Source organism: Amblyomma americanum, chromosome 9 (genome assembly GCF_052857255.1).
Source record: "Amblyomma americanum isolate KBUSLIRL-KWMA chromosome 9, ASM5285725v1, whole genome shotgun sequence".
Taxonomy (NCBI): domain Eukaryota; kingdom Metazoa; phylum Arthropoda; class Arachnida; order Ixodida; family Ixodidae; genus Amblyomma; species Amblyomma americanum.
This window is the reverse complement of record NC_135505.1, coordinates 17,535,724-17,554,146: the sequence shown is the minus strand read 5'-3', so window position 1 is coordinate 17,554,146 and position 18,423 is coordinate 17,535,724. Positions and strand designations below refer to the sequence as shown.

At 44.7% G+C, this 18,423-nt stretch overlaps 1 protein-coding gene across 1 annotated transcript in view; it reads left to right on the top strand.

The window, feature by feature from the left end:
* The window catches only part of LOC144103231 (salivary peroxidase/catechol oxidase-like), a 473,398-nt gene that overhangs the window by 180,047 nt on the left and 274,928 nt on the right, over positions 1 to 18,423 (top strand). Inside the window, exon 7 of the mRNA XM_077636008.1 lies at positions 281 to 382. Coding sequence (XP_077492134.1) covers positions 281 to 382 — 102 coding nt within the window. The remainder of the gene's footprint in view (positions 1 to 280; positions 383 to 18,423) is intronic.

Genomic DNA, 18,423 nt, shown 5'->3' with positions numbered 1-18,423 from the left:
CACTTTGTACTCGATCGCGGAAATGCCCTCCTTGTTCTGATTGTTGTAAATTCTGATCCTTCCGTTCGAGACAACTGGGCAAAGTTTGAATCCTCAAACTGTTACCCACATAATTAAGGGTCTTTCCTAAAGTACCTTAACCGCTGTTCATTATCATGCGACAACAAAAGCGTAATGAATGCTATTATTGAACAGAAAAGAAATTGTATTGATAATTGCAACAGTACCCGGCGTGAAAATTTTGGTTTAACATCAATGCTTCTTTTTGTGCAACCGGCAGGATTTCGGGAACAAGCCAACTCTCGAACTTCGTATGCCGACATGTCCCCCGTGTACGGTGTCAGTGCAGCCATTCTGACCACGCTAAGGCTTTTTCGTGGAGGTAAGTCGACCAGGTGCTATATTTACGTAATAAGCAGCATGATAGATTAATGTAGGTGCTTTGTACGTAAATGGATTAGTGGAGACAGATAGAAAATTGCATTTTAATTCGTGGTAAATGTCGGTTAAACTTCTTTTAGTGTGCACTCGTGAGACAACGGGCCACGAGGAACACAGTAGCCTGTGCGCAGATCGGACGATGCACCAAATCTCTTTAATTTGACATCTAATGATCTCAAAACGCGCGCACGCACACACTAGTTCGAAAAGTCTGCATGGAAACGAGCAATGCGCTCTAGAGTTGCATTATTATTATTATTATTATTATTATTATTATTATTATTATTATTATTATTATTATTATTATTATTATTATTATTATTATTATTATTATTATTCAAATCTGCATTTAGGCAATCCGCAACGTGGAGAAGAAATTGAAGAAATAATAATAAAAATAATAATAGTAATAATTTATTTTCTTATCGTCATTAGCAATACAGGCGATACAGGCCGGTCTAAGCCTTTAGTAAAGCAGCTGAATGGGCTAGTTGGTTTTGCATCTTGGTGAAAAAAACAGCGCACAAGCAGACACAGACAGAAAGAAGGGGACAAGCGCTGAACTAGCAACTGAGGTTTTATTGAGAAGCATGGAGAAATATATACAGCACAGCATACAGCATTCAAAAAACATATAAACAGCACATAAAAGGCCAGCATCCAAAATCATCGCTTAACGTTGCATATCCAAGAATTCCATCTCTTTTGTTGAAAGAAGGATAGACGGGGTGCTGACACATGAGTCCTCCGCTTTTGCTATCGCCCTAGCCTCGATAATTTCCCGTGTTATTGTGCACTTGTTTCGTGCCAGGATTTTGCAGCCGTGAAGGTCGGGTATGCAGGCAGGTTTATGATTGCAACGGTGACAGTGCTTAGCCAGAAAACCTGATGAAGCAATGGATCTTACATTGTTGTTATGCTCCAGTAATCTTTCGTTAAGACACCGACCGGTCTGGCCGATGTATCTGCTTCCACACGGTAACTTAATTTCATAAACAACACCCTGATCACATGCAACAAAAGGATTCTGGTGGTTGATTTTGCATCCAGGACGAGGCTTTTTCATTGGATTTGTCGCTTTACACAGTTTTATTACTTTTTCTGGGGCAGAAAACACAACCTTAACATCGGCCTTCTTCGCTATTTTCTTAAGGTTGTGCGAGATCTTATGCATATAAGGGATGACCACAACTTTTTGTTTATCATCTCTTTGTCCCTTTTGTTGATTGCATCCCGTCTGCCCTTCCGCTTTTTTCTCTTTTAGAACACCTTCCGCCACTGACACTAGCAATTCACTGGGGTAGCCAGCCGCACCTAGACGGGCAGTTTGTTTCAGTAGGCTTTCCTCAACTGTGTGAAAACACGACTTGTTTAATGCATTACGAAAGCAAAGCTTAGCTATACCCCTTTTCACCAATTTCGAGTGTGCCGAATCGTACGGAAGTATCGGCTTTTTTCCCCTAGGATCATAAATCCAACAGGCATGGTTGTTCGTAAACCGGAGGCTTAAGTCCAAGAAACGGATGCTTTCATCCAGAGGCAGTTCATTGGTCAAAGTTAGGGGGTTTAAACACTCCTCGAATATTCTTAGAATGCTCCCGAATGTTTCGTCAAGAGGTCGGTCTGTCCTTTCTATTATAATCAGAAAGTCGTCAACATATCGTGCCACGTTTAAAACTTGGCAGCCGTCCAGACGTGTTAACAACACATTGTCACACTCAGCCAGAAATAAATCGCTCAACAAGGGCGCTATGCATGAGCCTATACACACACCTTGCTTTTGTAGATACGTGTTTTTTCCCCAGTCTACATATGTAGATGTCAGATAAAGATGCAATAGTTCCAAAAAGCCCCCTACATCTATACCCGCCTCATTCTGGAATGCAACAGCTCCTGCCTTATCAATGCACGTTTCTACACACGACATTAATCTATCATGCGGGAGTGAATAAAACAAATCCTTGATGTCAATAGAAAAGGCCGTCACTGATTTTCCTTCTACAGAATTGAGATAGTTAGCAACTTCATTGGAATTTCTGATTAGGAACGGGTCATCAAAGGTAAGCTTTTTCAGCTGGTCCTGCAAGAAAATTCCAATGCACTTTTGCCACGTCCCACGCTCCGACACTATTACCCTGAAAGGGCACTCTGGCTTGTGCGTTTTGGCGGCAAACAACATTTGTAATGACAAATTCTCACTCTTGTCTATGTGGGTTACAAGTCCTGTTAGATTGAGCTTGTTGCACAGTTTCTTTGCCTTTGATTTCGCTCTTTTTAGTGAAACATTTTTGCTGTCAAACGCAGCATTCACAGCCTGTGATGCTTTACGGGAGAAGGTCCCCACAGAAAACACTGCAAACCCACCTTCTTTATCGGCAGGCAGAACACACAGTGCCTCTTTTTGAAGGAAGGATAGCGTCTTTCGAAATGGCACTCTGGAGTTTGATTGCTTGTGTTGGTCGAGCACATCTACGCCACTCCAAATACACCCATCGATGTTGCGGTCCGTTGCCCGTCGAGCAATCCGTCTCACTAAGGCCAACTGTTCGGAGGCGGTCAGTTTTGGTTCTATGGCGAATTTCGGCCCTCTTTCCAGCACTCGACGAACTCCTTCCGGAAGGCGGACGCCGTCCTCTGTGTGGACCTGGTTTCGTGTTGTGGTGTTCCTTGGAGCCAATGAGTCCCGAAGCCCGCGAAGGACTGGTTGCCACAAGAATTCAGTAGTACAGTCCAGGCATTTCTTCCACTGTGACCACAATATCTTCCTCGTAGACGGCGACCCATGAGTGCTTAATTTTGCGTATAGGCAATCCTTGTACATACGTGCTTGTCGTTGCCATTCAGAACGAAGAAGCTTGCAGATTCTGGCAGCGTGCCCTCTGGAGGGATTTTGGCACCCGAAAAGTGCCCGTATGTCTGGTGGCAAAACTTTTTTTCTGATGCAGAAAGACAGAATTCTTGCTCTGCATGCTGCGTCGGCGGTGAGTGAAATAAGGAAGCTTGGGTCCAACTTGCTACACATAAAAGAGCCCGATGTACAAGAAATCATTGTCAGTAAAGCAGCTGAATGGGCTAGTTGGTTTTGCATCTTGGTGAAAAAAACAGCGCACAAGCAGACACAGACAGAAAGAAGGGGACAAGCGCTGAACTAGCAACTGAGGTTTTATTGAGAAGCATGGCGAAATATATACAGCACAGCATACAGCATTCAAAAAACATATAAACAGCACATAAAAGGCCAGCATCCAAAATCATCGCTTAACGTTGCATATCCAAGAATTCCATCTCTTTTGTTGAAAGAAGGATAGACGGGGTGCTGACACATGAGTCCTCCGCTTTTGCTATCGCCCTAGCCTCGATAATTTCCCGTGTTATTGTGCACTTGTTTCGTGCCAGGATTTTGCAGCCGTGAAGGTCGGGTATGCAGGCAGGTTTATGATTGCAACGGTGACAGTGCTTAGCCAGAAAACCTGATGAAGCAATGGATCTTACATTGTTGTTATGCTCCAGTAATCTTTCGTTAAGACACCGACCGGTCTGGCCGATGTATCTGCTTCCACACGGTAACTTAATTTCATAAACAACACCCTGATCACATGCAACAAAAGGATTCTGGTGGTTGATTTTGCATCCAGGACGAGGCTTTTTCATTGGATTTGTCGCTTTACACAGTTTTATTAGTTTTTCTGGGGCAGAAAACACAACCTTAACATCGGCCTTCTTCGCTATTTTCTTAAGGTTGTGCGAGATCTTATGCATATAAGGGATGACCACAACTTTTTGTTTATCATCTCTTTGTCCCTTTTGTTGATTGCATCCCGTCTGCCCTTCCGCTTTTTTCTCTTTTAGAACACCTTCCGCCACTGACACTAGCAATTCACTGGGGTAGCCAGCCGCACCTAGACGGGCAGTTTGTTTCAGTAGGCTTTCCTCAACTGTGTGAAAACACGACTTGTTTAATGCATTACGAAAGCAAAGCTTAGCTATACCCCTTTTCACCAATTTCGAGTGTGCCGAATCGTACGGAAGTATCGGCTTTTTTCCCCTAGGATCATAAATCCAACAGGCATGGTTGTTCGTAAACCGGAGGCTTAAGTCCAAGAAACGGATGCTTTCATCCAGAGGCAGTTCATTGGTCAAAGTTAGGGGGTTTAAACACTCCTCGAATATTCTTAGAATGCTCCCGAATGTTTCGTCAAGAGGTCGGTCTGTCCTTTCTATTATAATCAGAAAGTCGTCAACATATCGTGCCACGTTTAAAACTTGGCAGCCGTCCAGACGTGTTAACAACACATTGTCACACTCAGCCAGAAATAAATCGCTCAACAAGGGCGCTATGCATGAGCCTATACACACACCTTGCTTTTGCAATGTAAGATCCATTGCTTCATCAGGTTTTCTGGCTAAGCACTGTCACCGTTGCAATCATAAACCTGCCTGCATACCCGACCTTCACGGCTGCAAAATCCTGGCACGAAACAAGTGCACAATAACACGGGAAATTATCGAGGCTAGGGCGATAGCAAAAGCGGAGGACTCATGTGTCAGCACCCCGTCTATCCTTCTTTCAACAAAAGAGATGGAATTCTTGGATATGCAACGTTAAGCGATGATTTTGGATGCTGGCCTTTTATGTGCTGTTTATATGTTTTTTGAATGCTGTATGCTGTGCTGTATATATTTCGCCATGCTTCTCAATAAAACCTCAGTTGCTAGTTCAGCGCTTGTCCCCTTCTTTCTGTCTGTGTCTGCTTGTGCGCTGTTTTTTTCACCAAGATGCAAAACCAACTAGCCCATTCAGCTGCTTTACTGACAATGATTTCTTGTACATCGGGCTCTTTTATGTGTAGCAAGTTGGACCCAAGCTTCCTTATTTCACTCACCGCCGACGCAGCATGCAGAGCAAGAATTCTGTCTTTCTGCATCAGAAAAAAGGTTTTGCCACCAGACATACGGGCACTTTTCGGGTGCCAAAATCCCTCCAGAGGGCACGCTGCCAGAATCTGCAAGCTTCTTCGTTCTGAATGGCAACGACAAGCACGTATGTACAAGGATTGCCTATACGCAAAATTAAGCACTCATGGGTCGCCGTCTACGAGGAAGATATTGTGGTCACAGTGGAAGAAATGCCTGGACTGTACTACTGAATTCTTGTGGCAACCAGTCCTTCGCGGGCTTCGGGACTCATTGGCTCCAAGGAACACCACAACACGAAACCAGGTCCACACAGAGGACGGCGTCCGCCTTCCGGAAGGAGTTCGTCGAGTGCTGGAAAGAGGGCCGAAATTCGCCATAGAACCAAAACTGACCGCCTCCGAACAGTTGGCCTTAGTGAGACGGATTGCTCGACGGGCAACGGACCGCAACATCGATGGGTGTATTTGGAGTGGCGTAGATGTGCTCGACCAACACAAGCAATCAAACTCCAGAGTGCCATTTCGAAAGACGCTATCCTTCCTTCAAAAAGAGGCACTGTGTGTTCTGCCTGCCGATAAAGAAGGTGGGTTTGCAGTGTTTTCTGTGGGGACCTTCTCCCGTAAAGCATCACAGGCTGTGAATGCTGCGTTTGACAGCAAAAATGTTTCACTAAAAAGAGCGAAATCAAAGGCAAAGAAACTGTGCAACAAGCTCAATCTAACAGGACTTGTAACCCACATAGACAAGAGTGAGAATTTGTCATTACAAATGTTGTTTGCCGCCAAAACGCACAAGCCAGAGTGCCCTTTCAGGGTAATAGTGTCGGAGCGTGGGACGTGGCAAAAGTGCATTGGAATTTTCTTGCAGGACCAGCTGAAAAAGCTTACCTTTGATGACCCGTTCCTAATCAGAAATTCCAATGAAGTTGCTAACTATCTCAATTCTGTAGAAGGAAAATCAGTGACGGCCTTTTCTATTGACATCAAGGATTTGTTTTATTCACTCCCGCATGATAGATTAATGTCGTGTGTAGAAACGTGCATTGATAAGGCAGGAGCTGTTGCATTCCAGAATGAGGCGGGTATAGATGTAGGGGGCTTTTTGGAACTATTGCATCTTTATCTGACATCTACATATGTAGACTGGGGAAAAAACACGTATCTACAAAAGCAAGGTGTGTGTATAGGCTCATGCATAGCGCCCTTGTTGAGCGATTTATTTCTGGCTGAGTGTGACAATGTGTTGTTAACACGTCTGGACGGCTGCCAAGTTTTAAACGTGGCACGATATGTTGACGACTTTCTGATTATAATAGAAAGGACAGACCGACCTCTTGACGAAACATTCGGGAGCATTCTAAGAATATTCGAGGAGTGTTTAAACCCCCTAACTTTGACCAATGAACTGCCTCTGGATGAAAGCATCCGTTTCTTGGACTTAAGCCTCCGGTTTACGAACAACCATGCCTGTTGGATTTATGATCCTAGGGGAAAAAAGCCGATACTTCCGTACGATTCGGCACACTCGAAATTGGTGAAAAGGGGTATAGCTAAGCTTTGCTTTCGTAATGCATTAAACAAGTCGTGTTTTCACACAGTTGAGGAAAGCCTACTGAAACAAACTGCCCGTCTAGGTGCGGCTGGCTACCCCAGTGAATTGCTAGTGTCAGTGGCGGAAGGTGTTCTAAAAGAGAAAAAAGCGGAAGGGCAGACGGGATGCAATCAACAAAAGGGACAAAGAGATGATAAACAAAAAGTTGTGGTCATCCCTTATATGCATAAGATCTCGCACAACCTTAAGAAAATAGCGAAGAAGGCCGATGTTAAGGTTGTGTTTTCTGCCCCAGAAAAACTAATAAAACTGTGTAAAGCGACAAATCCAATGAAAAAGCCTCGTCCTGGATGCAAAATCAACCACCAGAATCCTTTTGTTGCATGTGATCAGGGTGTTGTTTATGAAATTAAGTTACCGTGTGGAAGCAGATACATCGGCCAGACCGGTCGGTGTCTTAACGAAAGATTACTGGAGCATAACAACAATGTAAGATCCATTGCTTCATCAGGTTTTCTGGCTAAGCACTGTCACCGTTGCAATCATAAACCTGCCTGCATACCCGACCTTCACGGCTGCAAAATCCTGGCACGAAACAAGTGCACAATAACACGGGAAATTATCGAGGCTAGGGCGATAGCAAAAGCGGAGGACTCATGTGTCAGCACCCCGTCTATCCTTCTTTCAACAAAAGAGATGGAATTCTTGGATATGCAACGTTAAGCGATGATTTTGGATGCTGGCCTTTTATGTGCTGTTTATATGTTTTTTGATGCTGTATGCTGTGCTGTATATATTTCGCCATGCTTCTCAATAAAACCTCAGTTGCTAGTTCAGCGCTTGTCCCCTTCTTTCTGTCTGTGTCTGCTTGTGCGCTGTTTTTTTCACCTAAGCCTTTAGATGGCTTGTAGGAACGTGCCTAAAAAAATACATAGTGACTGAAAAACCTGAATGATCTCGTATATACAAAGATAAATCTATTCACAGTAAAAATAAAAAAGCAGAATAAAAATTAGTAAGTCGATCCTCAAAATAGCAAAAAAGTGCAAAGTCAAGTAAGACAAGACAGACTGTGCTAATCCGAAACCAACTTTACAATTTATTCTTCAATAATTCCCGCAGCTTGCCTTTAGAACTAGCCGTAAAGATTTCATCCATCGTTTTGATAAGAGTAATCAGACTATAAGCGCAACGCTTGGCCGCACCATGACTCGTATTTGAACAAAGAACAATGTAAGGGTTATGATTGCTAAATTACTTCCTCGGGGTATTTTCCTTTTTAAATTGACAGTATCAATAATGCTTAAGGACAACTGTATCAATGAACTATGATTTGAAGTTTGGACGCCCTAGTACACAGAAGATATTGGCAGCTGACAAAACGAATGTGTTACAAGGAATATTTTAAAGAATATTCTATGAAATGCTGTCGATCCTGCATATCCAACAATCCGAGAAAAAGTCAACGATAGTAATACAATATCTTAATAGGCTGCACAATCGCCAAACTGTGCATGGCGAGGCTGTACATGGCGGAAGCATGTGCAATCATTTTTTTTAAAATAAAGGAACAAATCATTTGATATTAAACAACAGCCATGCCATTGACTTCAATTTAGACCAAATATTAGACAAGTGATGATTCGAGGTTAAGCTACTGTTGCAAGACACTTCTAGATATTTAACACTTTCCACATATTCAGTAGGTGAATATTTACAGGAAACAGTTTGAAATATGTAAGTAAATAGAAATGTTGATAACAGATTTCATATGTGGAGAACGAAAACAGACGAGCTGTGTTTTTGGGCGTTGATAGAGATTCTATTGTCAGCAAACCAGCGTATTGCATTTTTAAATGACATTTTGCAACAAACCAGGGCCATTTTGTAGGAAAGATGCTTTGCCAGTAAGGCAGTGTCATCAGCATACTGGAACACCAGACATTTGGAAATGGCCAAAGGGAAGTCGTTCATAAAAAGATTAAACAATGGAGATAAAGTTGACCCCAGAGGTACACCCACATTATGCGGCAACTTACAACCGAAAACGCCGTTATCATCGGTAGCGACCACTTGATAGCGATTGCTGAGGTAGCTTTCGAGAATGTGCTAAAATGCTCACGGACTCCTGACAAATACCGCTTGCTTAACAAGAGTTGATAGTTCAGAGAGTCAAATGCTTTCGCTACATCTAAGGAGAGAGCACGCGTGTAAAGATTCCGATCAAACGCTTAAAAAAGTTCATCCGAAAATTCTTCAAGAAGAGCAGTAGTACCACGCCCAAAGACAAAACCAAACTGACGATCAGTTAATACAGAAAATTTGCTAAAAAATGAAGACATAGTGCAGAACACAAATTTTGCGAAGACCTGGGCAATTACAGGTAAGACAAATTTAGCAAAGTGGAGTTTTGGGCCAGTTGTAATTCATGATATGAGGGCCGGCTTAGTTCGAGACAAACGAGCACAAGAGACGGACACAGGATGCGCGCTCTTGCAAAAGGCAAGGTGTCTTGCTCTACATGCAGTGCTTATGATGAAGCTGGAACAGTGCACACTCTGTTCCTCGAGGGAACAAGCGGTAAGGAAAGAGCCCTTTTTAGAAGAAATGAACTTTAGCAAAGTGGAGTTTTGGGCCAGTTGGTAATTCATGACTTGCAGGTAGGCTTGAGCCCCAACTCGATGGACACATCTTAGGCGGACGGGCGGAGCGCCTGCGCGCATGAGCGTACACTGGAGCCTGTCTGCGCATGAACGAGGCGCGAGAGGCAAGAAGACACGAGCGGGGCGGAGATATCTATAAACGGCAACTCCATGGGCACTTCCTCGCGTATGTGCGGAGCGCCTGAGCGCCCAGCGCCGCGACGGGCGTCGAAAAGGGGCATGCAACTTCATGCTCCTGGTGCTGGCTCGTTCCAACTCTCGAGCGGACAGAAAGAATTTCAAGCGTGAAGAAAAGGGGTTTGGTGTTGCTTAAAGGACAGTTTAACCCGCGAATAAAAGTTAGGGAACCTGAAAGAGCTCCAAGCCATGAAAAAAAAGCCCCCGACAGCACCGCAGTCCTCCTATTGTTGTAAACCGGACCCGGCTTTCATCATCATTCATCATCATCATTTATTGAACCCTTAAAGATCCCGTCAGGGACATTACATAAGGGGGGGGGGGGTGAAGACAGTGATGTGAAACGGTCACACAAAGGCATGTAAGCATAAAAAAGCATAAAAAAAATAACAAGAATAACAAGAATAACAAGTTTGACGTGAAATTAGCGTCAGGTGATTCAAATAGAACAGAATATACATGGCAAAGCAGTAGTATATAAATTGCACATTAAAAAGTACGGAAATTAAATAAGTGGGAAAACACTTGTGTGTGTGGGGGGGTGTCACAATAACACAAGCAGTTCAAATTGCACGCAGAGCATCGCGAGGGAAGTAGCTATAGTTGGATCAAGTGGTCTGTTATTAGCTGCCTAAATCTGGTGGGATTAGTTTCGATGACAGCGGTTTCAGGAAGATTGTTCCATTCCTCTATGGCGATGGGAAGGAAAGATTTGTTGAAAGCGTTGGATGAACCATGCAACCGCTGAATGCTGAGGGAGTTGAATAATCGGCGAGATGAGCGTAAGGGAGTGGATAACAAAGTCCGGCGTAGTGCGGGGAAGTTAAAGTATAGTTTGTGGAAAAGACAAAGAATTGATACTTTTCTGCGGAATGCTAATGGTTCAAGGTCGAGAGACGATTTTAGGTTGGTAACGCTGTGTCGAGACGAATACTGCGACGTTATGAAGCGCGCTGCCCGATTCTGGATAGCTTCGAGCAGTTGTATTAAGTAGACCTGGTGAAGGTTCCATATTGCTGAGGCATATTCCATTTTAGCGCGAATGAATGTTTCGTATGCTTGTTGTCTGATTGGTGCAGGGGACATTGATAGTGATATTCGGATAAAGCCAAGAGCTCTGGAAGTGCTTGCGCAAAGTTTGATAATGTGATCTGACCATGTTAATTTGTTCGTTATTTCGACGCCAAGGTACCTGTAAGAATTCGTTACTGACAGCGCCACAGAGTTCAGGGAGTATTGGAAATTAGTAATGGAACGTTTGCGTGATATGTGCATGCATTTACATTTCGAAATATTAAGCTGCATGAGCCAGTCGGAGCACCATTTCTGTATTTTATTTAGGTCGTCCTGTAGTAATTCCTGGTCAGTGTTATCAGATATGCGGCGATAAATGACGCAATCATCCGCAAAAAGACGGACAGATTACGAGATTCCAGATGGCAGGTCGTTGATGAAGATTAGGAAGAGCAGCGGAGCAAGGACGGAACCCTGGGGTACACCGGAGATAACTACGGTAGTTGCAGATACGTGATTAGCGATGACGGTGAACTGCGAGCGATTAGTCAAGAAGCAGCGAATCCAGGAAAAGACTAGAGGGTCGAGTGACAGGCATGCGAGTTTACAGATGAGACGTTGGTGAGGAACGCGATCAAATGCTTTAGAGAAATCTAGGTAAATGGCGTCTGTTTGAAATAAAGAATCTAGACTTAGATGAAGATCAGTTGTGAATTCGAAGAGTTGTGTTTCACATGAGAAGCCTGCCCTGAAACCATGCTGTTTGGGAAAGAAAAAAAGAGTTTTTATCGACGTGATCTGCAATATTGGAGTACAGTATATGCTCAAAGAGTTTACACGAGATGCATGTTAATGAAATAGAACGATAATTCGAGGGGTCAGAGCGGTCACCGGTCTTAAAAACGGGCACAACTTTGCTTGTTTTCCAATCGTCCGGAATTTGGCCGATCTTTAGAGATTGGTCGAAAATGAGCTGTAGGATTTGGCTAGACAATTCTTTGGTTCCTTTGAGGATTTTGGCAGGTATGTTGTCGGGTCCTGGGGAAGTAGACGGCTTGAGATTTTCGATGAGCTTAGAAATTCCCTCAGATGTGATGGTAACAGGTGGCATTGAATCAAAATTAAGTTGCGGTAAAGTAGTCCTGTTGTCCGGTGGTACGTGGGTGAAGGCTGAGGTGAAGTAGGAATTCATAGTATCAGAGCGTTCTGAAAGCAGAACGTGTGTGCCATCTTGTCTTCTCAAAGAAATGTTGTATGAGCTGTTCTTGTTGGGCGTTATCAGATTCCAGAATTTCTTTGGGTTAGAGCGCATTATGTCTAGGAGATCATGATTGTAGAATTTTCTTTTAGACGACCGTAATAACTGGGTGTATTCGCGAAGACTGGCGAAGTATTTGTTCCATTTGACAGATGATGTAGAATTTTTGGCATTACGGAAGAGGCGTTTTTTCTTCCGCGATAATTTGCGCAAGGCATTCGAAAACCAAGGCTTAGTGGCGTCGCCGCGGATGCATATTAGTGGTACGTAAGCGTCAATGAGCGACAAAAGTTTGTGCTTAAAAAGGCACCAGTTTTCATTAACGGATCTCGTAGACATGGATAGGAGGAAAGCAGCGAAAAATTGATCGAGGTCGGAGTTCACACTCGCTAAGTCGGCATTACGATAATCGCGGATGTATTTGACGGATGGTTGGTGGGCGGAAATTTCAATGGTTAGGTCGAAAAACAAGAGACTGTGATCACTGAGTCCACTAGATTGCGAAAGTGATTGGATTAATTCTGGACTGGAGACAAGAATGAGGTCAAGGATGTTTGAGCCCCGTGTTGGCTCATGAACTGCTTGGAAGAGGTTGAATGTAAGGACGAGTTCAAGGAAGTCTTTAGATTGGCGAGACGATGCTGTTAAAGCTTTCCAGTCGATATCCGGGTAGTTGAAATCGCCACAGAGTATAAAATTGGCGTGGGGAAGTCGAGAATGCAGGTCTTGAAGCACACAGTGAAGGTCCGTAATGAAAGATTGATCTGTGTCAGGTGCTCGATAGCATGCAATTACTAGGTTGGTACGAGACGGAAGACAGATTTTAAGACATATTATTTCGCTGCGGCAATTAATCTCGACTAGAGCGGATGGAATGTTAGATTTGACAAGAGCAAGAATGCCCCCTCCCCTGCGACCTATTCTATCTCGCCTGTAGAAATGAAAGGACCGGTTGTCTTGCAGCAGTTCTGCGTCTTGAATATCAGGTGTTAGCCATGATTCGGTAAATACCGCAATGTCAGTGTTATAATCTTCAAGGACGGTTTCAAATATTTCTTTTTTTGGCAGGTAACTGCGTATGTTGGTCATCAGGACAGAAGCTTTCTGATAAGTTGTGGTAGGACGCAAGCGTTTGGATGGTTGAACCTGCTGTAAAGACGGGACACATGGCGCCTTGGCTAATCGCTATGGTTTAAGTTCTACAATGGAATCCGTTTCAGCGTTGAAAGTGAACTGCCTTTTGCCGATATGTAACTTGTCGAAGCGGATCTTAAATGAGGCGTTGCTTTGTTGGCCGTAAGAAAAAAGTTTTTTCCTCGCTTGTCGAACTTTCGCGGAATAGTCCTCACGAACTGAGAATGAGGTATCTTTAAGTTTATGCCCTGCAACAAGAATTCTTGAATTATCTTTAAAGTGTGCCAGTTTAACAATTATTGGGCGGTTTTTGTCTGTTTGGAAACGGCCCAGTCGGTGCGCGCGTTCGATGTCTTGGCTATCAATAGTAATGTCTAGGTGTTCGGAGCAGAAAGAAATAATATGTGCTTCAGACTGTGCCCAGCTTTCGCTGGGCTCATCCTGAAGACCGAGAAACAATAAGTTCGAGCGGCGCAAGCGGTTTTCAGCGTCGTCGCACTTGTTAATGCTTTTATGTTTGAAGTAAGTCTGGCCAAGTCGGTGTTATTTACAGATGCAGCAACATTTTCCGGATTAGATTCGACTGTTTTTTCCAGTGTTTCGACCCGCGCTGAAAGACGGCGGACCGAGTCTTCAATGTTTGTTTGAGCAGAACGGATCGAGGCAAGCTCTGCAATTACAGTGCTCTGAGAGGATTCAATGCGTGATATGGCTTCGGAAATTGATTCTAGAGACGGCGGAGCTTTGCTTTCGGTCGGGCCTGGGTTCAATTCGACGTCCCCGATAACATGAGCAGAAGACAAGTCAGGTGGACGTTGAGGCAGAAGGGGCAAGCAATATACAGCAACCTTTTGCAACAGTCAATGGCGTCAATGGGGCACGACACCGCTAGCAAGAACGGGTCACTAGAGCGGCAGGAAGCGGCACAGGGTGGATAACTAACCTGCAGTAGGTGAAGAAAGGGCGATTGCATGACGAGTTCCGATGCGGTGGCGTGCCCCAAATGGCCCCAGCAATACAGCGGCTTATGTAGGTGGCGGGTTCTGGTGTTCGTGCCCGGTTGCCAGATGACGGGCTGGTCCACCGCTGCAAGCAGCGGATGCAGGTCAGGGTGGTCGTTGTCGAAGAAGTCGTTGTCAGCAGGCAGCCAGGAGGACTCGGTAGCGTCATGCGTCGCGAAAAAGCCTGAGCTTTCGGCGCTGATACTTGAAGTGGCGGGAAGCCATATCAGGATAGCCTGCAGTAGGTGAAGAAAGGGCGATTGCATGACGAGTTCCGATGCGGTGGCGTGCCCCAAATGGCCCCAGCAATACAGCGGCTTATGTAGGTGGCGGGTTCCGGTGTTCGTGCCCGGTTGCCAGATGACGGGCTGGTCCACCGCTGCAAGCAGCGGATGCAGGTCAGGGTGGTCGTTGTCGGCAGGCAGCCAGGAGGACTCGGTAGCGTCATGCGTCGCGAAAAAGCCTGAGCTTTCGGCGCTGATACTTGAAGTGGCGGGAAGCCATATCAGGATAGCCTGCAGTAGGTGAAGAAAGGGCGATTGCATGACGAGTTCCGATGCGGTGGCGTGCCCTGGCTTACAACTCTTTCAGGTTCTCCCAACTTTTCTTCGCGGGTTAAGTTGCCCTTTCAGCACCCCCAAACCGTTTTTCTTCACGCTTGAAATTATTTCGGTGGACACGAGAGACTGACCGAGCCAGCACCATGAGTGTGGAGGTGCATGTCCCTTTTCGACGCCCGTCGCAGCGCGGAGGTGGGCGCGCAGGCACTTCACGTATACGCGCGGAAGTGTCCATGGAGTTTCCGCTTTAGCGCGAGACAACTGAGCACAAGAGACGGACACAGGACGAGCGCTATTGCAAAAGGCAAGGTGTCTTGCTCTACATGTAGTGGTGATGATGAAGCTCGAGCATTGCACACTTTGTTCCTCTGAAGGAAGATCACAAAGAAAAGAGCCCATTGTAGAAGAAATGAAGTGCAAAGTGAAGTTTTGGGCCAGTTGGTAATTCATGATTTGCAGGCAGGCTTAGCGGGAGACTAACGAGGACAACACGCTGACACAGGACGAGCGCTAAAATATAGCGCTCGTCCTACATCCCTCTCTCGTCCTCGTTTGTCTCGCGCTAAGCCTGCCTGCATATCAAGACAGAAATTGAGTGGGGGCGGCAGCACCGCAGCGACCATGTTGCCTGAGCATGCTTGGCTTGCTTTGCAGGTCCTGCCGCTAATCATCAACTGCACGATATCAAGCAATGAACTTCCAGCCCTGGCGTCAACAACTTTTCCTGAAGCAAGTGACATCAACAAGTGGAAAATTCTGGCAAGCTAAACGTCATCTTCCGGCGGCGAGCATATAAAGCTTTCCCTGCAGCCGATGGTCTTCAGTGGGGGCGGCAGCACCGCAGCGACCATGTTGCCTGAGCATGCTTGGCTTGCTTTGCAGGTCCTGCCGCTAATCATCCACTGCACGATATCAAGCAATGAACTTCCAGCCCTGGCGTCAACAACTTTTCCTGAAGCAAGTGACATCAACAAGTGGAAAATTCTGGCAAGCTAAACGTCATCTTCCGGCGGCGAGCATATAAAGCCTTCCCTGCAGCCGATGGTCTTCAGTGGGGGGCGGCAGCACCGCAGCGACCATGTTGCCTGAGCATGCTTGGCTTGCTTTGCAGGTCCAGCCGCTAATCATCAACTGCACGATATCAAGCAATGAACTTCCAGCCCTGGCGTCAACAACTTTTCCTGAAGCAAGTGACATCAACAAGTGGAAAATTCCGGCAAGCGAAGCGTCATCTTTCGGCGGCGAGCATATAAAGCCTTCCCTGCAGCCGATGGCCTTCAGTGGTAGCGGCAGCATCGCAGCGACCATGTTGCCTGAGCATGCTTGGCTTGCTTTGCAGGTTCGTTATTATTCTTATACAGCTAATATTCGCTCAAACTGTCTTTGTCTAATTGTGCTGCCGCTCCCAGCGAATATGCGTCAATGTTTGCTTTTTTATGTGGGGTTGTGTTGTGCTTATGCTGTGCGGTGATATTGAAACTAATCCGGGCCCAACAACAGAGGCCATGCTTCAGCTTATTTTAGACAAACAAACCCAAGTTGAAGCTCGGCTGGCTGATATTGAAAGCAAGTTAGAATCCTTTAGAGACCAGTGCTCTAAATTGCTAACACTTGAAAGTGCTGTTTGTGACCTTGAGCGCACTGTGCAACTCCCGCAACAAAAGTTAAACGACATGAAAGACAGAGCCAGACGCAATAATGTCATCGTATTTCGTGCGTCAGGGGACGCGAATGAAACAAAAGCAGATATTGAAACTAAAGTTACAAAAATTTTTTTCGGAGCAGCTGGCCGTTTCTGTGACAACACTGGAAAGAATACACAGACTTGGGCAAATGAAGGTTGGCCGGAACAGGCCCGTTATCTTGAGGTTGTATGATTTCAATGAAAAAGTAGCCATATTTAACAATTGCAGCAAGCTGAAAGGTACTAGTGTAAGTGTTTCCGACGACTATTCACAGAAAACTTTGCGCAAAAGAAAACTTCTTTGGGAATCTGCTCAGACCGATAAGGATGCGGGGGCGAAAGTTAAACTCGTGCATGATAAACTGCTTATCAATAGCACTGCGTATGTCTGGGACCAGAAAACAAATAACCGTGTAAAGCTGCTAGCCACCCAAGCGAAAGCACCCACTTCCAATGACTGACAGAATCAAAAACATCAATTAAGAATACTAAACATAATTGCGAGAAGTACGTAAATAAATCAGGACCCCTGAAATGTTTAACGATACTGCACAATCCTCATGTAATTGCCGTGACTGAGACTTGGCTGCACGACTATGTTCAAAATGAAGAAGTTTTTCCTAATTCGTATGATGTGATCCGCACAGATAGATCAAACACCAACAGAGGTGGAGGAGTGGCACTGTTAATCAAGAACACACTGCACTATGAACCTTTGCCTTTTATTAGTGATCATGAAAGCGTATGGTGTAAACTAATTTTAAACGACTTGATATTAGTAAATGGGGCCATTTATAGGCGACCAGCCAGCCCTGTGGAGTATCTCCAGAAGAGTGATGAACATTTAAGCGCCGTTACGAACAATGGAAGCAGAATTGTACTTTTAGGGGACTTTAATTTACCAGGTGTAAATTGGGAAGAACGAGTTCCCGGACCTACAGATAGGTCTCACGCTGACATTATGTTAGAGATTATGACGAAATATGGTCTTATTCAAATGGTTGATAAGCCCACGCGAACTCAAGGAAACTCTCATTCGCTGTTGGATTTAATATTTCTGTCTGCAGAGACTTTTGATTGTACAATAGATATTGAAGATGGTATTTCCGACCATAAAAGTTTAATTGCTACCATTAATGTTAGCAAGAAGTGCGCCTCTGAACAGAAGACGGTGAACGTTTACAATTTCCACGCAGCTGATGACACTTCAGTTATTGACTACTTGGAATCTTCCTTTGATATGATACCACAACATGATAGCGTTGAAAACCTGTGGAATTACTTCACCTCAACTGTGTGGCATTGTTTGAGGCGGTTTATACCGCTGAAAAAAAAAAAGCTGTCACGAAAACCGTATCCTTGGATTACCCGAAATATTATCCAATTAAAACGCCGTCTACAACGTGCGCGGAAAAAGAAACAAAGCAATGCAATTGCCACTCTCAGTGCGCAAGTACGAAAAGAATTGAAAGAAGCCAAAATGCACTTCCTTTCAACAACACTGGCAGAATATATGCACCAGCGCTCCCCAAAAATTTTGGAGGCATCTCTCTGATTCTAACTCAACGGTAAACGGAATAGTATTAGATGGTGCGTTAGGCTACGAACCAAAACTAGTCGCTGAAGCCTTTAATAGATCCTTTGTGTCGGTATTTACTCCTAAGCAGCATTTACATCCAAAGAAATCGCCGAGCACGCAGCAGCATGATGACATAGTCATATCACGAGAAGGACTTTTTCATTACTCTTAAAAATGGATTCCAAGAAGACACCTGGTCCTGATAACATACCTAATGAATTTTTGAAGCGTTACTGCGAATGGGTTTCCTATTTTTTAGAGATAATATTTATAGCATCAGTATGTGACAGCTCTGTACCGGGTGACTGGCTGTTAGCCAGAGTTGTGTCAGTGTTTAACCTGGTGATAAATTTGATGTTTCAAATTACCGTCCTATATCTATCTCATGTTCAGTGTGCAAAATGTTAGAGCATATAATATCTAAATACCTTGTAGAATACATTG